At 44.4% G+C, this 20,575-nt stretch overlaps 1 protein-coding gene across 1 annotated transcript in view; it reads right to left on the bottom strand.

Moving 5' to 3' along the window:
• The window catches only part of T265_04123 (hypothetical protein), a gene marked incomplete at both ends in the record, with an annotated part of 103,216 nt that overhangs the window by 42,939 nt on the left and 39,702 nt on the right, over positions 1 to 20,575 (bottom strand). Inside the window, 10 exons of the mRNA XM_009168781.1 lie at positions 23 to 74; positions 527 to 793; positions 940 to 1,123; positions 6,422 to 6,549; positions 7,273 to 7,508; positions 7,815 to 8,153; positions 10,389 to 10,508; positions 16,330 to 16,423; positions 18,773 to 19,021; positions 19,055 to 19,291. Of these exons, the coding sequence (XP_009167045.1) occupies positions 23 to 74; positions 527 to 793; positions 940 to 1,123; positions 6,422 to 6,549; positions 7,273 to 7,508; positions 7,815 to 8,153; positions 10,389 to 10,508; positions 16,330 to 16,423; positions 18,773 to 19,021; positions 19,055 to 19,291 (1,906 nt within the window). The remainder of the gene's footprint in view (positions 1 to 22; positions 75 to 526; positions 794 to 939; positions 1,124 to 6,421; positions 6,550 to 7,272; positions 7,509 to 7,814; positions 8,154 to 10,388; positions 10,509 to 16,329; positions 16,424 to 18,772; positions 19,022 to 19,054; positions 19,292 to 20,575) is intronic.

Genomic DNA, 20,575 nt, shown 5'->3' with positions numbered 1-20,575 from the left:
CACCACACACACACACACACACTTGTGGATCCCTTTTCGGGCCGCAGGTTACACTTCGAACACGTCTTGATAAACTAAACACTGTATAGACAGGCAGATGTGCGTCCAGCATAATGATGGACCATATCGCAAACCAAGATTTATATTATATTAGGCGAGAAGTGACTGGATACCGAGGGTCACAGGCTGACCAGCTGTATGTTCGGAGAATAACTAGTTCATACACACTCTTCGTCTCGTCGATTAGCAACCTTGAAACGGTGACTTTAGTTCAAATGCTGGTCTGTACTAGCCGCTGGTCGTCGACTAGAGTTGGAAGCCTGGATTTTCAGTAGCAGTCGGTTGTTGCGGAAGGAGACTGACTGAAAAAGCAAGATTAACCGACAAACCGTAGCAAACTTTCGAGAGCTGACAAAAAGGCCTCCGGTCGTTCGTCAAGATGAAATTTGCCCAATGTGATTGGAGATTACTGTGAGGCGGGAAAAGAGGACGACAGATATTGTCCATCTAATGAACGGTAACTTACACGGCCGTCAGGAGTGGTTTGTGACCCAGATGCGGACGGAGTCGGAAGCACAGGAATCGGTCGACCGCTTGCTTCAGCCATACGAACGCCTTGCACTACTTGTCCACACATGATGGCAGAAGGTCCCACCAAATTGGGTCTAAGTTGCCTTGGTTGAGGGAGATTCTGGATAGCCGAATGCGGACACAAAAGTAGTGCGGTGGGGTGCAGATGACCATCGGAAAATAGTCGCTTCACAGCATGACAGTTGATCCCACCAAAAGGAGTCTGTATAAGGATGTGAAAAGCACAAGAATGCGTGACAGAAACACAGGAAAAATGAAAATTTGGTTGAACGCGTGGTGATGCAGTGAGAAAGGCTACTTTGCAGAACAATGTTTCTCAAATTTCGGGAATTGACGGATTTCACTTACCCTAGGTAGTGTGTTCTGTTGAACAAGAGCCAAGCAGTAAACGCTAACTTGATGAATGCTATCCACGGCCTGCAGCACAAGAGACATCCATGTGAATGCTGCTTCATCTGAGTAGCCTTGACGCAGTTCCGCAATAATTACAACCCGTTCGTCTTTGAGCAATTCGATGGAAAAGACTGCAATGCTGGAATCCGGTGAAGGTAAGAGAAGTTAGCTGGATGCAGTGCTCAGCGAAAAAAAACTAAAATTCGTACTATGGGGCTGAACGCATGAGCCGCACAGTATGGAACAACACTCATTGAGTAGGCAAACTATGTTTTAAGAAAATCCAAGCTGTAGCAATTACCTAATACAAATACCTAATACATAGCTACCAAGCAACCTAAGAGAAGCAGGAAAACCGAGATATTACAGAAATGCTCTGGGCGGAGGGGGGGCCTCTCGGTTAGTATCCGGCCTCTAGACCTCTTGTTCAGGTTACTTTACTCCATTATCACGAGCTCAACCCGTCGTTAAAGAGAATGCTTCTTTGTTTTGTACGAAACGGTATAGACCACTATAGCGACCACAAAGGGATAGCCCCGGTAACAAAAGTAACTTGCATACCGATAGACGGAATATATTGGTAGATGGGTACTAACACTATTACGTAGCCAGTGTCCAGTGTGGTAGAGACGGGTTTGAAGTTCAGATGCATGGGAAACTATGGGATGCAGGCATGAACTTTATGGACAGAATATAGTGCACCATATTGAACAGATGTAAACCACTGACTTTCCTGTAACTGGCCCAACCAGACTACTCTGATTGTCATTCAGGCGGTTTCACTAGTAAGATTTACGGGGCAAGTGATCTTTGCCTAGATGTGCAACCCACAGCCTCAATATGGCATAGATGGCTCATCAAACAAAAAAACAGTGTAACATCAGCAAATTTGTTGAGAGGAACATCGCCGCATACTGGTTCAAACACCCAAGGAATGTTCGTGTGGTAATTGTATTATGTAACAACATGTGCGCGGTCAACGCAAGAGATTGGACCACACAACGAATGCACCGATGGTTGGCAAAGTAGACAGGCTATACTAACGGTCACCCATAAAACTCGAACAGTAAACATAAGATTCAGTGACATCGCCTGGAAGAAATGCATTTAGTTTGATTGGGTACCCTTATACCATCCAGAGTCGAGGGGAGTGCAAGCTGGATATAGGAAAATTCACATGGGTTCAAGTGACTTACACAAAAATACGAGCGATACAACATGCAGTGAAGTGAATCACACGCGTGAGGTGTGGGCGTTAGAGCTTTTCTGGTTCCCATCCGATTGAATAAACAACGCCGACATGAATTTCGCCGGGAGAATGCTGATGAGCATTTTTACGTGTCAATTTGAGATAGTGGTTACAGGTGATAGGTAGATAACAATATTACAAGGGGAGGCACCACTGCCGAACTCATTGGGGACAGAAAGCCACTGGGTTGGAGTGCCGGATCTATTTTAGCTCGCCTACTAGTCAGACTCACTACAAAAGAGATAATCGACCTGCTCGTATATTCAGAGCTTCACGTGGTAACATTCGTGGCTAAATTAGTCCAAGCATTTTCATCTACCTCACTTAAACCATTACGCCAATAGACAGAAATTTCCGGTAAACGTGATCTCACTCACTTGTTCAAGACTGTTTCCGTCTCAAAAATAAAGTTTGCGCTTACACCCACTTCTTCCTTTCAGTTCCAACATTAACCCTACTTGATACCTCCACACAAGCTTCCCAGTGTAGACCAGCTACGGTCTTTTGGATGTGGGCTGCAGTGTTTGTTTAGCTCTTTGCCTCCAACTCAACCATATCTTTAGTTCACCAAATAGCAACCAGTCATTTGTTTCTTCTACCATTCCCCTATCTCTTATCTACCTTGACAAATCAAGATCACTCAGTTCTCTTGCATACCACACCTATCCCCTAATGTTGCCAGTCTACCCCTATCGACTTTAGGGGAACCTTCTACATCCCCAAAAGTGGGTCACTTTACGACCAATTCATATATGACTTTGAATACGAATTGCTCTTGAGCACCCACCAACATGGGTTAAGGTGCCACCGTTATGTCGATAATCTGTTCGCATAGTTGTCTCAATTCTGGCAATCTGTCCTAGACTGATTAAGTGGAACTGGCGATTAAGCGCTAGTATGCATTATCGGTGTGTTGTTTTCAACGATTAGGACGATATTTTTAGCGGGACTGACCACGAACTTTTTCGACCGATGTGGCACGAGGGATCCTTTGTCAAACAGATCATGCACAGCCTACTAAAGTGGAAACTCTTCAGTGAATCAGCACATAAATATCGCTTCAACAGCGCTGCTTCATAGATCAACGTAGTATCAACGCTGTAGCAGCACAGTGGTTCCAGTATTCTAACAATATTCATGAACGACCCACTTTCGTTCGTTCGTGGCAGAATTCATGCATCTGTTGATGGTGCTTACCTTCACAAATCGACTACCTACCGAATTCGGTAAAGTGATGACCGACCAACAACACACAGAACGCTGCACATGCTAATATGACTAGGGTTTAGCGAGATGGATCAGGAGACGAGAAGACTTAGTTATAGGAAGGTCCGTGATTCGAACCCGACATCTGCATCCCCACTTCTGTCTAGGCTTGGGCAACCTAGTAGTATCCCAGACCTCGTGTTGCTTCCCGTGGCATGGCATTTAGGCACCGAAAGGGTGTTACAGCTAAGCGACTTTTTTTTAGCGAATACCGTAAACCGCAACCTTCCCGACTCCGTACACAACCCCTTTTGCCATCATCGTTTAATCGCTAACCACATTCCCCGTCTTACTCTATAGTCTCGAACTTGTTCTCTATTTGAGTCTCAAAATTGCTTCTAGCCTACCAATTTCATCACAAAAGTGCGGTCATGTCTTCGATGAGGCAACCTTCAAACGTATTTCAATCTTGGATCGAAGTATCACTGTCATCATCGTTATCAACGACAGCAGAATCTGTGTTGACACTGATGCTCCAATGTTGAAATCACACTGTGCGTCTTCCCCTTCAACGCAGGACACAGCTACCGATTTTTTATCATATGGCTACGATCGTGAAGTCATACTTCTTCAGTCAGTGGCTCCCACGACTCGTCTCTTCACTTCCAGGGGAAAAACTCAAGAGGTTACACATAATTCATCCTCTATCTAGTTTTCCACAGAGCCAAGTGGCTCTGGAACATTTTGCCATCCTCTGTTTTTTTGTTACCTTTCTTACAGCCTCTAGTGCTTCCGAACTCGGGTTCCCGGTTATCCATAGGATCTCAACAGACGTGCAACTACTCGAAAGCCTTAATATGATTCGCGGCACTAGTTCTGTGTTTTTAATCCATACAAGGGATTTTTAACTATTGCCTTTCCTTTTCACTTCAATCCACAGAATACAAAATAATAATAAAAAAACTGTGCACCGGTTTTCAAACTGCATAGAACGTTCGTGCAGCGCCCAGCTCAAAGTGTGCTCCACCCACGGAAGAAATTAATTCTTATCACAAGGCATTGTTTTCCTAAAACATAACCCTCACAAAGATCGAACAGAGGTCTCTTCCGAAACATCTAGTTCGCTAGCGAGAAGGGGAATATCCGTCGACGGTCACGGAAAGACAGATGAGGTCAGCCTCACTAGTGTACATAACCTGACTTGACGGGCGAGTCAAAATGGTGATAGTTTTGAACGCTGTGTGTCGAGTAGCCGTAATACAGGTAGCAAGTATGAATAAACAATGGGCAATGAGCGACCATATAAGGGATAACATTTATTTCGTTGTGGAAAACCACTTTCATGACTTAATATAGAATAGGACTTGAACTATTATACAAAAAAGCCAACCACTATTGATATGCAGGCTCCCACACGGGATGGAACATATATTTAGGGGTTTACATCAAAAGAAGGTTATCCGCGACCTTGCTACGTCACATAACTTGTATTTTCGAATTACGGGGCTAACCCAACCCAGGTCATCATACGCACCAACCGATCATTTCAGCCCAAATTAGCCGTGTGGTCGCCTTGCTGTACTTTATTATTTAGGTCCAAGCGACAGTGTAAAGTTACATGTAGCCACATGAAAGCCGTATTAGTCAAAACTCTGGAAATGAACCGGCGAACACTGAGAATACGGGTATATAGGTGCTATACGCGAAAAGTCGATAGGTACACATCTAAGTAAACTAGCTTGAGATATCTAAACTGAGTTGACAGAGCTTGAGTGCCGCTGTCAAATCCTTCGTTATCTGGAACGTCTTTCTGATATCTCAAGCTAGTTTACTTAGAAGTGTACCTATCGACTTTTCGCATATAGCACCTACATACCCACGATTTCTCGAAATATTGTCCCTGAAATTAGCACGACAGGAGTTGGAACGTTTCGCATTACACCGTACCCATAGGGTGTTCTGCTGTGATAACAATCCAGTGAGAACAGGTCAGGCAGGTTGCCTGACGAGGGGGCGCACAAGAGACCAGTCTGTAACTGCGTGAAGAAACTCCCTTGGTTTGTTAATCTTGAAAGTACAATTTCTCTGATGACAAATAGTCGCACACGCCCTTCAGTAGAGTAGTCAAATAAGGCAAAGGAACCCATCTCTTTTGTTGGCTCCAACCCAACTCCTGTGCGTACAATTGGCGAGCGAGTGCATCGTTCCATAGGCGAATAGGTTAGATGACAAAAAAGCACTAGTCATACACGCTGATAAGATCAGTGTGATAGTAACTGTCTCATTTGGACAAACGTTGAACATATGGAGAACCTATTCAAGTTGACGTGAAGGATACCATCATGCTAAGAAAAGAAGCTCTTAAAAACACTCAAATAAAAATGGATTTGTGTGTGTGTGTGTGTGTGTGTGTGTGGAGGGGTGATTCGTATCCCCTACCCTCTCCCGAGAAAGAAACATCTCCATCGGGTAGATATGTTACTAGCTCACAGTCCTTGCAAGGGAACAAGCACTACATCAAAGATCTGTTCCTCAAACGGCAGGCGAGCTGGCATTTATACAGTGAAACACGTAGCACAGTTAGTTAAACTCAAACCATCCCGGGGAATGAAAAATGGGTTCGTTCGAAATTGTTTGAAGCTCAAGACGTTTGCCCGGGTTGCACAATAAAATCAGTGACAAAAAAGCACCAGTCTATGGCTGTCGTTCTACATAGCCTTTGGTTGTTCATATTAGTTTGACTCAAACACGCACTCCCGGTGCGGTGTGAATAACGGACATTGATCGGAATTCGACTCTAGCTAAGAATGCCATTCATCACTCCCTCAAGGGACTTGAGGCGATTGTCTACGCCAAACCGAGTCTAAACACCCGCATTTTCTCCTAGTCTGCACACTGGGAGAAAAACAAACAAGCTGACAGAATGAGAAAAGCAGAAAAGAGCATTAAACGAAACCAAGCCATTATCGAACAGAGACTTACCGACCGCGATAGATGATTTTAGTAGGCTGTACTGCTAAGACAGTAGCAATTACATCGTCTGCATTGTGGCGCCTCCCGGCCACCGTCAAAAGCCCATCCACGGAACCACAGACAAAGATGAGGGAGCCCTGTGAACACGCATGAGAAAAGCTACCAATAAAAGTGTCAGTGAACACGTTTGGCAGTAATAGGAAGACAAAGATGAGGGAGCCCTGTGAACACGTTTGGCAGTAATAGGGAGACCGGATAAGCGAACTACACCCATCTACACACCGGTTTGGTTTTAACGGAAGACTCAACTGAATCTTAGCTGAATCCCTCGTTTGTGATATCCTTTAACCGAATGTACTGCACAAAGGGCACCTCATGTTTCAGTTGGTGAGATATTAGAGATATGGAAGCGAGTCTTTTTGAAGGAACAGCAATCCCACCATCAATCTTCAAAAGCTGTCGACCGATTAAGCCCTTTTTGGAGCTCATCAAGTAGGCACAGTTCCCAAGTTTACCTCAAACTTATGTTTCACTTGAATAAAAACTGTATGAAATTCGCGAAATATAGTAATTTGCATACCAATTTGGTTTTAACGGGAGTCTCAACATAATCCCAGATGAATCTCTCGTTTATGATATTGTTATTCGACAAAATGAGTCCCAAAAAGGATGAAACCGGTCGTGCGCTGTCGAATAGTTTCCGTTAACCCTACGAGTAATGCTTTTTTAAAGCCTAAATAAGGTTGATTAATTGGAGGTATATGGTACTGATACACTTAATCGAGTTGTCAGGAGTGGGCTATTTCATAGAGAAAGAAACTGATTCATGACCGATTTGGGTTGGAACAATCTTGACTTACCGAAGAAGCAGGTCCCGGAAACCCGAGGTATCCTGATCGGGTGTAGGTTACTGTTCCAGGGGGATTCACCGGGGTTCCGTCCTCATTCAATGGTTCAACATGGAAGTGTGCTCCAGTCTGCCCACGAAGACCCCAGTAGCCGGTACCCGTATAGTCGGAGGTAAGGCAGATCTCGCCCAGTTCGTCTGTCCGACATAGTACAGGTTTTGGTCCAAGACGCACCACAACTGCGGATGCTGCAAAGCCCAATAAATGATTTATAGTTTGCGTAGTAGACACTGAATTTTGGATGCGTGAAAGACAAGCCTAGCCCCACTTTCTGTGCTACATTCAGTGGACAGTTCATCATTTCAGTAAGTAAACTACCGGCACTGTTTAGTCCAAATGCAAAACAATTCGCGAATTAAGCTTATTTCACTTTCACCCATAGACACTGAGAATAACCAGTCACAAAAACAGAGAAAATATCTAATGAGATGAAAGCCACTGAAAGGACGCATCACAAGGAGCACGGTAACTTGTGGGACGCTGGGAGTACTTACCACCAGGGAGTACTTGGCCACAGTCTTGCAGGGTCAACGACGTTAGAGAGTCTTCCGAGTCCACACGAATCACACCATATGTAAGACTGTGGATGGAAATCACTCCGCGAACAGCGCTGGAAGCAGCTGCTGATGCCGCATTCGACTGCGTAAGCGTATGTGGTAAGCCGTTGGAGAACACTTTACCATTTGTTGTTGTACCCATGACGTGCACCTGTGCCGGGCGTCGTAGACACAGCGTCAGTGTTTCCGGACTGCCGGCCGCTGGACAAATGGCCTCAGCACGGAAGCCTCGTGATCGGAATTTTTGAACGAAGGAATCACAGGAGTTTAGTGACCCTGCAGAAAAGAACAAATGATTTTTTTATAGAGTGAACCTGAATGAAATAATTATTTGAGCGCCTTCTCCTCGCAACCGTTCGAAAAAAGTCGGTCAGCCGGTCGAACAACAACAACAAAGACTTGTTTTATCCTTGGTCGAGATATAGGACCTGCTGGCTAGAATAAGCCTGCTTTCTCCAATGTCGAGCGACAGGATTGTTGCTCGACAACTGGCGCTGAAAGGAGACTACAAACGACGATATTTCCCATACCAACAAAAATGCTTTCTGCATTGTAAGCTTACCACACTTCCACATCAAGATACTCGATTTTTCACATCAAAAATTGGCGTAACGTGCACCTAGCGACCTCCTGCGATGTGGTTGTCTGTTGATCCATATAGAACACTTTTTGTGTTCCAGTTTAACTGGTCCAATGTCCGTCGTGCTAGTTTATACCAATTTGGAGTCAAAATCTTAAAAGCGAGACATAGATATCCCCCAATTACAACCTTGAATAGCAATCAAGATACGCAAATCTGGTCGTTTATCGGATGGCCAAACAACCTACATCTTGCATCGTAATGCGAGAGGATACAGTCGGTGGACGGAAGGTTATAAGATGAAGTATTTATAATATACGCGGAAAACGAAACATGGTTAACTAAACCGTACGTGAAACAACACGTGACCTGTTTAGTCGTCTTGATATCTCAACCAGCAGGATATTTTCAACTGTCCCTGGACGATTCTCAATTATTCAAGTGGATAATTGGTTTACAGCATTCACGAACAAATTCAGGCTGGAAACTGAGTGGGTTCCACAGGTACGTCACGGAGCAATGAAATAGCGTATGTAATGTCCAATCAGATAAGAACACCAATTTGAAGAGACTGAATAAAAATGATATCTTCCGAGGAGGACAGTGTCCTTGAGACTCCAACTGGTTGAAAGAAAGAGATGTTTTCTGGGGGGTGGCTTCACTAAAGAACGGCACATCAATCAGACTGTCTTATGGGACCTAACGTAAGTGCACTGATCCCTTTACGGAGTTCGTAGTAGAGGTAGACTAAAGGTTGCACAGTTAGATCTGGGTTCATGGTCAAACCGAAGGCAGAGTGAGGCTGACAAAAAGCTTCAACAATACATTGCCGGGTGATGAACGAATGTTATCAGTTGGGGTGTCCAGATTTGCTTGTTCGAGACAAGTGGAAAACCAGGTTTGCATTGACATACCCGAATGATGACATGCCAGACAAACAAAAAGGATGGCAATTTTATCCATCGATTAGTGCCCCCACACACACTCTCTAGAAAGCCCACTTTTCAGTGAGGCTGACAAAAAGCTTCAACAATACATTGCCGGGTGATGAACGAATGTTATCAGTTGGGGTGTCCAGATTTGCTTGTTCGAGACAAGTGGAAAACCAGGTTTGCATTGACATACCCGAATGATGACATGCCAGACAAACAAAAAGGATGGCAATTTTATCCATCGATTAGTGCCCCACACACACACTCTCTAGAAAGTCCCACTTTTCGTGAGTTTTCATTCTCCGCGTGAAAAGAACCAGTGTATTAAGGCAAGATGAAAAACTATGAAATCCAGATACAACTGAACTGTACTAAGCTACCAGAATATCGAGGTAATTTCAAAAATCGCCCACTGCGCTTTATCAAATTAATATAGGTACGATGTAGCCATGACCTGTATGAATCAACCACTGGCCTGTTCCTGGCAGCCGACCGATTAGCTCAACTGCAGCATACTGATGGTCATGACTAAAGCCTCACTAAAGTAAAAAGTATGTGGATGAGGCGTGAAGGAACACTGACAAAAAGCTGAAGTGTACCCACTGAGGCATCGGCCACAACTCGCGGTCATCAGCTTCACAGTGAGGTGTCCTTCAGTCCTCAGATTGAAATCAAATCAAAAAAAGAGCTGGATTGATTAGATAGGACTAGTTTGCTATTAAAACCAGTCACTTGAAAATTGCCGGTAAATTTATTGTCGTCACGTTACGATAGGTTATTTATTGTTGTGGGCTCTGTCCCGGCGACCTTCCACAATAAGCATTTGGAGATAGGGAAGTGTTTTGCTAGACATCTGTATTGTCTCAACGATGACTGATCGGTAGGAATTTCCTGTGATGCCCTGTAAAAGTCGAAAGACGGATGAACCAAAGCGATATTCAACTAGAAAAGCTAACACACCACTTGACTATAAAGAAGAAACAATAAAGGCAGACCTACATGGATTGGATCCATCGGCAACTAACAACATCCGAAGTGAGGAAAGGTTGACATTAGGATGATCTCGCTCTGCTAAGAGGGCCCAATGCATATCACGACTTTTGACGACGGCGACAGAGGCTAAAATATAAACGACAGAAGAAAAAGTGACAAATATGTGTGCACGGACGGAGGTTACTGACATGACGAAACGAATGAGGGTATAAATTTCAAATGACCGAAAAAGTAATCGTGACAGCAGAAAATATGTAGATGCTGGCAGATTCTGCTGTAATTGGGAGGAGAAATTGGTTGGTGGATCCGGACAGCAAACCGCGAGAGATGGATATCAGTGACGATGTAGACGCGACACCGAGAGACTGCGTATTTTCACAGTCGGACAAAAGAAGCCCCTTTCCGCACCTAGTAAAATTCCGACGCCAGTGATATGTCTGCCAAGGACATAGATTGCAACCTCGCTGTACGGCCATGTGACAGATACACGACATCCAGTGCCTCGGAAGTACTGTCCGGGTCGGAAGGAGACGGTAAATCAGTAAAACAGATATGTCGGATAGTCATCGTACGAAAATCACCCGCGTAAAACCGGCTAATCACACCAAACAAATGACGTTGAAACGCGCGCTTCGTTTGTCAGAAAACCATATCTATCTTGGAGAGCCATCTTCATCTGAAGGGTGAAAACGATGTCAACATGATGAGGCTATCAAACAAAGCGCAAAACGATCTGCAAGCAAACTGAGTCACTTTGGCGACGGCCTTCTGATTGGGTACCACGCCACCAAAGGCTATCTGAAGGGTGAAAACGATGTCAACATGAAGAGGCTATCAAACAAAGCGCAAAACGGTCTGCAAGCAAACTGAGTCACTTGGGCAACGGCCTTCTGATTGAATACCACGCCACCAAAGGCGAGTAGCCCGGATACTGCAATCACACATCCATTAGCTCCCATTCACTCAGACTGTTTCTGTTAGTGCATAAAAAAGATTGGAACAACTCGACTTCAGCCAACGTAATACACCATTATTTCATGTGACTGCTCTCCCATCATTCCATCTATCACCGATGAGGGAGACAGTAGTAGCTTGAACCGCGCACTTTAGTATGTGGTTGCAGGACGAACATGGGAACGAATCAATCAGCTAGTTTTATTGACGTGCTGCTTCGACAAAATGGAAGAGTGAATGGCAAAAACTCCGGTTTCGATTGACCACAAAAAAGTATTTGTCCACGTGCCAGCACAATTTTGGATGGTTGCGTAATCAACCCAATGTGATTCATTTGTGACACAAGACGAGGATTTATTGCGCAAGATTGGGCTGTCTTTGTGCCCATCCTTCTATTGTCGAATTACACTGTTTTGGTGGTAATCGTTAAAAAAGGGCAATCTCACAGAGATGCAGAAGAGTGGAGTTACCGTCAGTTTATTATACACATTATTATACCAACTCCAACGCCGCACGAGAATTGAGGTTACGTCCGTTTGTGGTCCAACAAAAATCGTTCAGCTGTAGCACCCTTTCTGTGCCCAACTGCCGTGCCACCAGAACGAGGCACGAGGGCTGGCATACTGCCAGGTTGCCCAAGCCTAGACTGGAAAGTCGAGAGGTAGAGGTCAGGAAACAAACACGGTCTTTCCGGCCAGTAAATTCGCGCTCTAACCACTTGGACCATCTAGACCCAGCGGTCCAGCTTTAACTATGAAGCATGGGATTGATTGACAATGACCAGGGTATTCGTATCAATTACCTAGGAACGTGAAAAGGGATCATGGATATTGCTTGGTAGATATGAACGTCAAGCTGATCATACGAACGCCAAAAATTTCCCCGGGTCCGACCGTTATATTTTATATCCCCACATACAATGCCAGTGCCGACCGACTAACAGCGAGTCAAATGGCTCGGATCAAGGGGTCAAAATTCACTTAGCCCCTTTGGAGCTAATCATGGGGACATAGTTACTCCCCCCCCCCCCCTGAACTGAATGCCCTGGTGTAAATATACTGATTATGCCACTCATCTGCATGCTCATTTAGTGTTGGCGAAGGACGAGAGATATGAACTTCACATCGGCATCAAAAGATAGACACAATTACCAATGTTTCTTTGGGATTCACGTACCTAAAAGTATAAAGAGTCACAGTGAAATCAATCGAGTATCTGTAGCTTAAAAATTGACCCGTTGCTGGAACACAGAATAGGATTCCCAGGGAACTGCACGAAACGCTGATAAAAGAGCTATTCAGGTGCAGCACCAACGTAATGTACAATGGGTTAGTTTCTTGAATATATATTTAACGTATTGTTCAAGCAAAGATAACATCTGACGGAAAATCTGAGAACTGCACGAAACGCTGATAAAAGAGCTATTCAGGTGCAGCACCAACGTAATGTACAATGGGTTAGTTTCTTGAATATATATTTAACGTATTGTTCAAGCAAAGATAACATCTGACGGAAAATCTGAGAGTACGGGAAGCAAGCATCGGTGCTGTCGATGATGATGATGAAAACCTGAGAGTAACCTGTTCGATGGTAAACTGTTTTCAGTGAAGTTTGATTAATCTTACAAAACTGCTTCTAGGCAACTGTAATTCGATACCATGAATACCCGTCCGATCGACGAATTCACTCGAGGCTCGTTCGGATACGCTGTCAAGATCAATAGACCGACATTTCCTATTTTAGTAGTCGTCAAGAAAGAATTTATTTATTATTGAACACTCTCCAATACAGCAGCGAAAAAATCGAATAACTGGCGAAAAAAGTCAACGGAGTAAATTAATGCTTGTCCAGACAAACAAGAGAAAGTAATCAATTCGAGAAAGAGCAGAACAACCAGGCAATTAAAAGGCCAGACTGTTGAAATGATGGCGACAGGTGACTTTTCCATGTACATAGTAGCAAGAACTAGGAATGATGTAAAAGCTGCAGATTGAATTTAACTAACCAATTGACCCAACGATGACTAACGTATCGTTGTGCAACGTAGGCCATTTGCGGTAGCAGCGAAGTGTAACAGGAACTATGAAGGCCTATTGCTTTTCGTCATATCGCCGAGGCCCTGAAAAGATATCACCAATGCCAGTGAGGCAGTGAAAAGATCAGATCTACTGTCAGTGGTACAAACTAAGGTGTCCAGTCGGTGTGTTCCCATCGTGGAGATAACAACTGTCAACCAAATTGAGATCGATCGGGGATACCAAAGAGATCATGTAGGTCACAGTACATGTAAATCCTCAGGCACCAACTTATGGTGCAAGCACACCACACGTTTGTAACTTTGATTGCAGATAGGTTTGATCGGCAAGGTTCACAAGTAGTCAAATGACCTCAGATTCCAACCGCGTTGACCACAGCACCAATGTTGTTTCCTGGACCCACATTTTACCAAGTTCGCGTTGTCTACGGGTACGCAAAGATGGAAAATGAAGCGGGTATCGTCAGTACCGGCAAAAAATAGCATGCCAATTATTTTTTTTCGTACTCCGCATTCACCACTTGAGGAACCAGTGATGTGGGTTCCGCGAATGAGGGAAGAGTGGTGTTAAGTCTAAGTGGGAGCGAATCACTACTGATCAGTTGCTCGTGGCCGAACGACTAGTGTTCAGGTGCCAGTCAGAAGGTCACGAGTCTGAGACTCCCTGGAGTTTCGTGAGATGCGCACGGCAGATGATTCCAAACAAGGATGAACACTACGCGTCCACTGACAAGGCTTGTGTAATTCAAATATAAAAAGCTGTCTATGTTCATTTACTTTTTGAATCATCGGGCTGTGTTTGCCGGTGGGCGATTTTCCAGAGAAACATGCACATCTTGACGGCCCGGATCTTCGATTGTACCGATCGTTATTTTACAAGGCTGTGATTGATTTACATTCCAACGGCTGTTTCCTAATGAAGCGAATTAGATCTGATTATCACAGCCCGTACAACAATACTGTCCTTGCCAAAAGCTCGGCTGTTGATCGATGCTATCCGCGACTCGTACAATGCGCAACAAAGACGACAATGGGCATGATTATCCGACTGGCGTGATTCGAATTGACTTTATCCCTTACCACTCTATCTCAAACACATTGGTCTCTGATCAGGCATTGTGAGCAGTTAGGCAGATGATTCATTACTAACAGACATAACATGGATACATTCTAACACCGAAACAAGTGACATGGGAAAGGGAAGTCTAGAAAAAAGAGAGAAACCGGGTGAGAGAGAGAGGATGCAAGTGGGCACACATACATAAAAACCGGAATATGAAAGAGCATGAATGTTCTAAATTAATGAGATTAAAAATCGCAAACAAACAAGGATGATCACTATCCCCATCCGAACGGCGAAACTACGTTAACTGAACCATCCCGGCTATCATAGTCTATCAGACGGTCGAATATTATTCAAGCACTGTAGGAGACTTCGTAGTTTACCCGATCATACAACAACATATATACACAATTATCCAGCAATGGAAACCACCGGGAACAAGGGAGGCACACTTTCCTTCATTTGGATCACTACGATGGGATACAATACAATGTTCCAGACATTCAACTACGGCACCATAATGCTTGTTTCCCAGTTTGACAAAAACCGCCGGGTAAACAAGGCTAACTCATTGTGACTACAGAAAAACGAATGGATAGTACCTAGTGAAATATAAACAGTCAGTAACGTAACGCGTGTCCTGGTATCCAGAAATGTGCTTGTCGTGCGAAGCAGAGTCGACTCTTGAGAGAACCTGCTGTTTAAGAGCTTGGCGCCCAAGAGTAAGCCGATAGAGTATGCCTGATGAGGACAAAACTTATTATAAGACTTGATTGAAAGGGAGTGCGAAAATTCAGGCCTGACAAGATAATCAGTGTCCAAGAATGCTCCGTTCTCCATTTTCAAACTTTCAAATTGAAAGCACGTCAAGCGCTTGTTGAGGACATGAGGAGCGAACAAAAGCTACACTGACGGTTTGTGCAGCACTGGAAGCGTTGCTCTCTCTAATGAGGCGCACTATTCTATGCATCGATATGCCAGCACATCAACACCCACTGGGACAGTTTGTTCGAGACACGAGGTTAACAGGCACCCTAAAAACAATGGCAATACATTTGTGTTGGAATATGATGCAATGGTCAGAAGCTAACACAAACGCAGAGTCCGTCCGGTGTGCATCGCCGACTGTAACGTAGAGTCAGGACATTTCAGTAAAACCCATGAAGGCTTCAATGCTGCAAGGTTGCCCAAGTTCAGAGATAGGTAGTCAAGATGTCAATCACGAGAGGAAGCTCGCTTCATTGCAACCAATAAGGGCTGGGTTCCATGTGAGTCTCCTATCCAAACCAAACTGATGTGCAAGCCAGTGTATTTGTCGAAATCTGTCCAATTTGAGTTCACATAGAAAATAAGGTTGATGGAAACTCGGGGACTGCGTCTACCTGATGAGCCCCAAGAAGGGCGAAACCAGTCGTGGGTAACCGTATGAGTAGTTTAGTACGTCTATCCGGTTCCGTTTTTACTACACGCGGGAGCATTGTGTATAGGAGAAGTCCTCCATCCAGCTAAAGCGTAGATGAATGACAAGGAACACGCGAATGATTAACATCGTGTTTCCACCGAAGTACGATTCACTTCTTATTCAAGGTGAACTCAGGATAACACGTGTTACCAATTTGTAGAAAGTAATACGACGGTGGACATTTTGTCTCGTCCACACACCAGTTATCCCAAAGTAAGCGCGAAACCAACCCATAGCGACGTTATTGGCAACGCAACGGTTCACCGTCTGAGCCTGTGTTGTGTTTTGTAACAGTTTTATGTCGAAAAAGTATCCAACCGACATACCACTATTATTGCTATATTGCCTGAGAGCAACTGGATATGCAACACTGCAAAGAGATCCGAATCAACTACAAAAGAAACGAATAATCTACTCGAGGGAGAATACGTACCTCGGTATTTGGTCACCATGCGTAGCCATGATCCCGGATCGACTTGCATCACAGAATAAGGAACGAAAATAACGTGGAGTCCGTTGAAAATGCTCTGAATGCAGACAGAATAGGAACAGAATGAACGGACCGTGATAGTCTACAATTAAGTAAAACTTATTTTTCCCGAGAGACAGTATGTCTGACTTGTGAAAAGAGAGCTGTCAGTGTGTGCACGGCAAAGAAACATCAATCAAATTGTATGATGAATCATAACAAGTGAAATCTAACGGTGTTGGTGGACCGATGATGGTAAACAAAACACGGGAACAGGGTAGCCAACACTTCCTTACCCAATCCGAGACAGAATGTGAAGGCAGTGACCGAAATGTGAAAACCGACGACAAACAAGTTAAAAGATAACTGGGCAAAGTCACGCTGGACACGATGGAAGTATATTCGACATAAGACAAGATCGAAACTCAGTCTGTTGATGCGTGACAAAGATCCAGTGCATGGAATCCCCGATCAGACATAGTGCGCACGTCTATGGCTATCCGACACAGAAAATGAGGATTTTCACAAGCTTTGCACACAGCACATATCAGTTTCTTCTTCACGGCGAGATCGGCTATTTTTTAGACTTGAGTGAATCCATTTAGAGCCACAACTAAAGGTTGGGGCGGCTAAAATGGCCAATACGCACGCCGGACCGAAGGTTGCATCGTTTTGTTCTCCAGCGCAAATGTTGGCGAGACATTCGCGGGGAACGAAACATGAAATGGCAGCGCCATTGTGTACCGTAGGCTGCTGATTTACTAATATGGGATATGGCATGTAACCAGTCCTAGGGGTGAGCTCAGTGTCAGTTTCTGCAAGGACTTTCTGGGATTATGCGCTGGCCTTGGGTTAGGTAAGTTGGACCACAAGCCACCAAAGGTTCTTACTCTAAAATAAGGCTCCCAGAGTTATCTCCATGCGATTCAATGGGAATGACCAATCTGTTGTATTTTCGTTACAGAAATAGGACTGTTTACATGAAATTCTCATGAAATTTCTTTCAGCACCATTAGGTCATTCCTTCCTAAAAGTGGTGTAGCGATTGACCGCCCGCATCGGTTGTAACAAATATCGCAGGTCGAAAACAAAAACAAACTTAGAGGATACTACAAACAAGAAATTCCATCAAAATGCAATTAAGCCAGTCACTAATACTGTCTTAATTCGCAAATGGGTCTTCAAGTGGGAAGTAAGGCTGATGGAACTTCGAGAACTACACCCATCGGGTGAGTCCTGAGAAGGACAAAACAGGAATAAGGTTGCCAGAGTTCTCATCAAGTCCATGAGTGATGTTGCACATGTGAGATAAACCGGTGCTGACAGTCAAATATCGTCCTATCAGGTTCTCTGGTCTGTTCCTCTGTGCCCAAACAGACAGAGCTAAAACTTTATAAGAATTAGCGCAGATAAGTCTGCAGATCGAATATAACATGTGAAACGACTCATCGCCCTAAAGTAGGAAAAACATTACTTATAAAAGATCGTGCGTAGGGTCCACAAATCGACAAGCGAATCAGAACGATAGTGTCAGGGTCAACATAAGAAAGAAATCAGTACATGGTTAGGTTGGAGGAAAGGGGAGTACGAGAACCTTTATATCTAGTTGTGTCATAGACGGCATTCTGGAGTGACCTGAGAACAGAGAAGTAGGTTTAGTTCGAAAACAAAACGAGAGCCATGCGCTAAGGACTAATCATCCTGGTAAGAGATTGCAGGTTCCATTGACACCAAATAGTACAGCTGGAGCGCCGCATGAGTAAAAACCGTCAGGTGAAATTAATCTTTTCATGACGTATATTTTTGCTCGAAGGCTTCGAGACCAAGTAGGTCGTTGGTAGTAATTGAGCAAGAACGGTTGACAGAACAGTAGCAAAACCTATCTGTCGCCAGAATTATGGGATTTTATCATGGGTAAAAAGGTTGAGTGAGAAACCAGCCGTGGGTACTCCTGATATGTTACCTACTGGATGGAACCCTACAAACACAGCTTCCAACTTCTGCCAGCAGTTAAATAGCTGGAAATTATTGAGCACATATGATTAAAATGGAGGCCGATCATCCAGCTGTAACACCTTTTGGGTGCCTAGCTGCCCATGTCACCCGAAGGAAGCACGAGGGCTGTGATACTGTCAGGTTTCCCAACCCTAGAAGTCGAGAGAAAGAGGTCGGGTTCGAACCACGGACCTTCCGGTCACGCTCTAACCACTTAAGCCATCTCGCTCCCAATGGAGGCCGAACCAATTAATACACTACCAAATCAACGGGAAATTGCTATACGCACCTCCCAAAATCGGAAACGTACAGAGCTACAGTAGGCCACAACGCCAAGAAATATGTGAAACAGACGAAAAACACCATGAACTAAAATATGGCAAACAATGATAAATTGCTGAAGACCACTCACAGTGAGCACAGCGTGCCACAAGCCGATCTCCCTTCGGCAATCCACGACACAGACGACGACATCCTCTTCGGAGTAGTGACAGGCCACCGTCAAGGCCCGACAGTGCGCAAGTGCAGCGCGACGACTGATCATCACACCGTGTATACTGCCATCTTTACTGAATGTGTACTGGGGGCGAAACCGAACAAGAACAATTAACCGAATCCATAGTAGAACGAAGACCATAGTTAGGAAAGGAGCATAGACAAACTACAAACTGTACACACAAACGAGCAAACTCACTTCCATATACAGACTTTCTTCATTTGGAAGTCTATCTGGTGGAGTCCAGTCCTTGGGTGGCTTGCTACCACCGCCATGATGATCCGTGTTGATCCATGTCACATTAGGCCAACCGGCGTGGGTGACGATATCTCCGTTAGGACCACGCTGTAACGCCTTGTAACACTGTTCACTGGCTAGGACGATACGCGCATTCTGACTGCTCAGAAGAAAACCCATTGACTGGCAAGAGGCGTCCTGTTTGCGTAGTAGGGGAGTCAAAAAGACAGGTGAGTAGATAGATTAGGGGAAAGAGAGTATCATACGAAAACAGAAGACCGGAACAAAAGCTTTTGACTGATATATGCTGAGCCACGACCCTCTGAAATTCGTATGAGCTGCCAAGGGAGTCACCGCCCACTAGTCAGACGTACTGCTGGTCTATGGAAAGCAAGTTTCACACCAAACAGACTATGGTAAATTGCCTAATCAGAACCACTCAGAGCACGAGGATCATGGTGTCGAACGGCACCATAATATTAATGCCGAACATAGGTGTTATTTCGACCCATAGCATTCAACACTGGCGAGCTCAACGCATACGCATAAATGCTGCTTGCCGTGGATCTATTCGCAATGCCCGAACACTGACGTTCACATTTCAGAGCTAAAAGCCTTTAATTTGCAGCTGCCAGACTGACTAGTAGAGTGACACCCAACCGAAGGTGACCAAACCCGATTCACGGAATTTTTGGCTCCATGGTCACATGATTATGCGACGTGCCGCAGTTTCCCGCAGCTGCCGCATCAGACGTTCGATTATATCCGGAGATGATGAGTACAGTTCTTCGAAAATTCTGACGAGTTCACGGAAGATAAATGATACCGGTCTGAGGTTGTACCTCTCAAAAACAGACTCACACAATATGCAACCTAGGTTTCTTCGCTGAGTCCTTGCTGTAAGCAGTTTACCGTGAAAAAGTCAACTGTGAGCGAATGTGGGTGACAGTGAATAAGCTCTGTGTATAAAAGTATTTTTACTTGACGTGATTTAGACATCCAAACAAGAGATGTGGAACAACGATCACGTGAAATAAGCAGCCAGAAAAGAATAAATCAACCTTCGAAACATATGGCCCATTAGTGTAGTTTCATTGTCTAGAAGCACCAACGACGAATAGGTGTTTACTAACTCGTTGACTCTTATGAATGATGTACGTAATCGGAATAACTACGTCGCTATGGTTTACCACACACAAGCTGGTCGGAAATGGACACGTTCGACCAGGATCACGGCACACGGAAACCATTCGGGTCTTGGCTCATTTTCATGGCAATTCATTGAAGTCAATCGATGAAAACTGCAATCTAGGGTTACTCGCTGTTATCAACCAACCAACTGACTGCAGCAGACAACATCACCGAATGAAAAAGCTGAATGAATCGTACGAACTAAAATAGCAAACGATTCCAACCGGTGCAAGGCAACAAAGAACTGGATAACGATGGCTCATATGACATTGAAAATATTAGTATATATAT

Source organism: Opisthorchis viverrini, assembly GCF_000715545.1.
Source record: "Opisthorchis viverrini unplaced genomic scaffold opera_v5_65, whole genome shotgun sequence".
Classification (NCBI taxonomy): Eukaryota; Metazoa; Platyhelminthes; class Trematoda; order Opisthorchiida; family Opisthorchiidae; genus Opisthorchis; species Opisthorchis viverrini.
The sequence above is the reverse complement of the archived record's forward strand: the minus strand, read 5'-3'. Positions and strand labels throughout refer to the sequence as shown.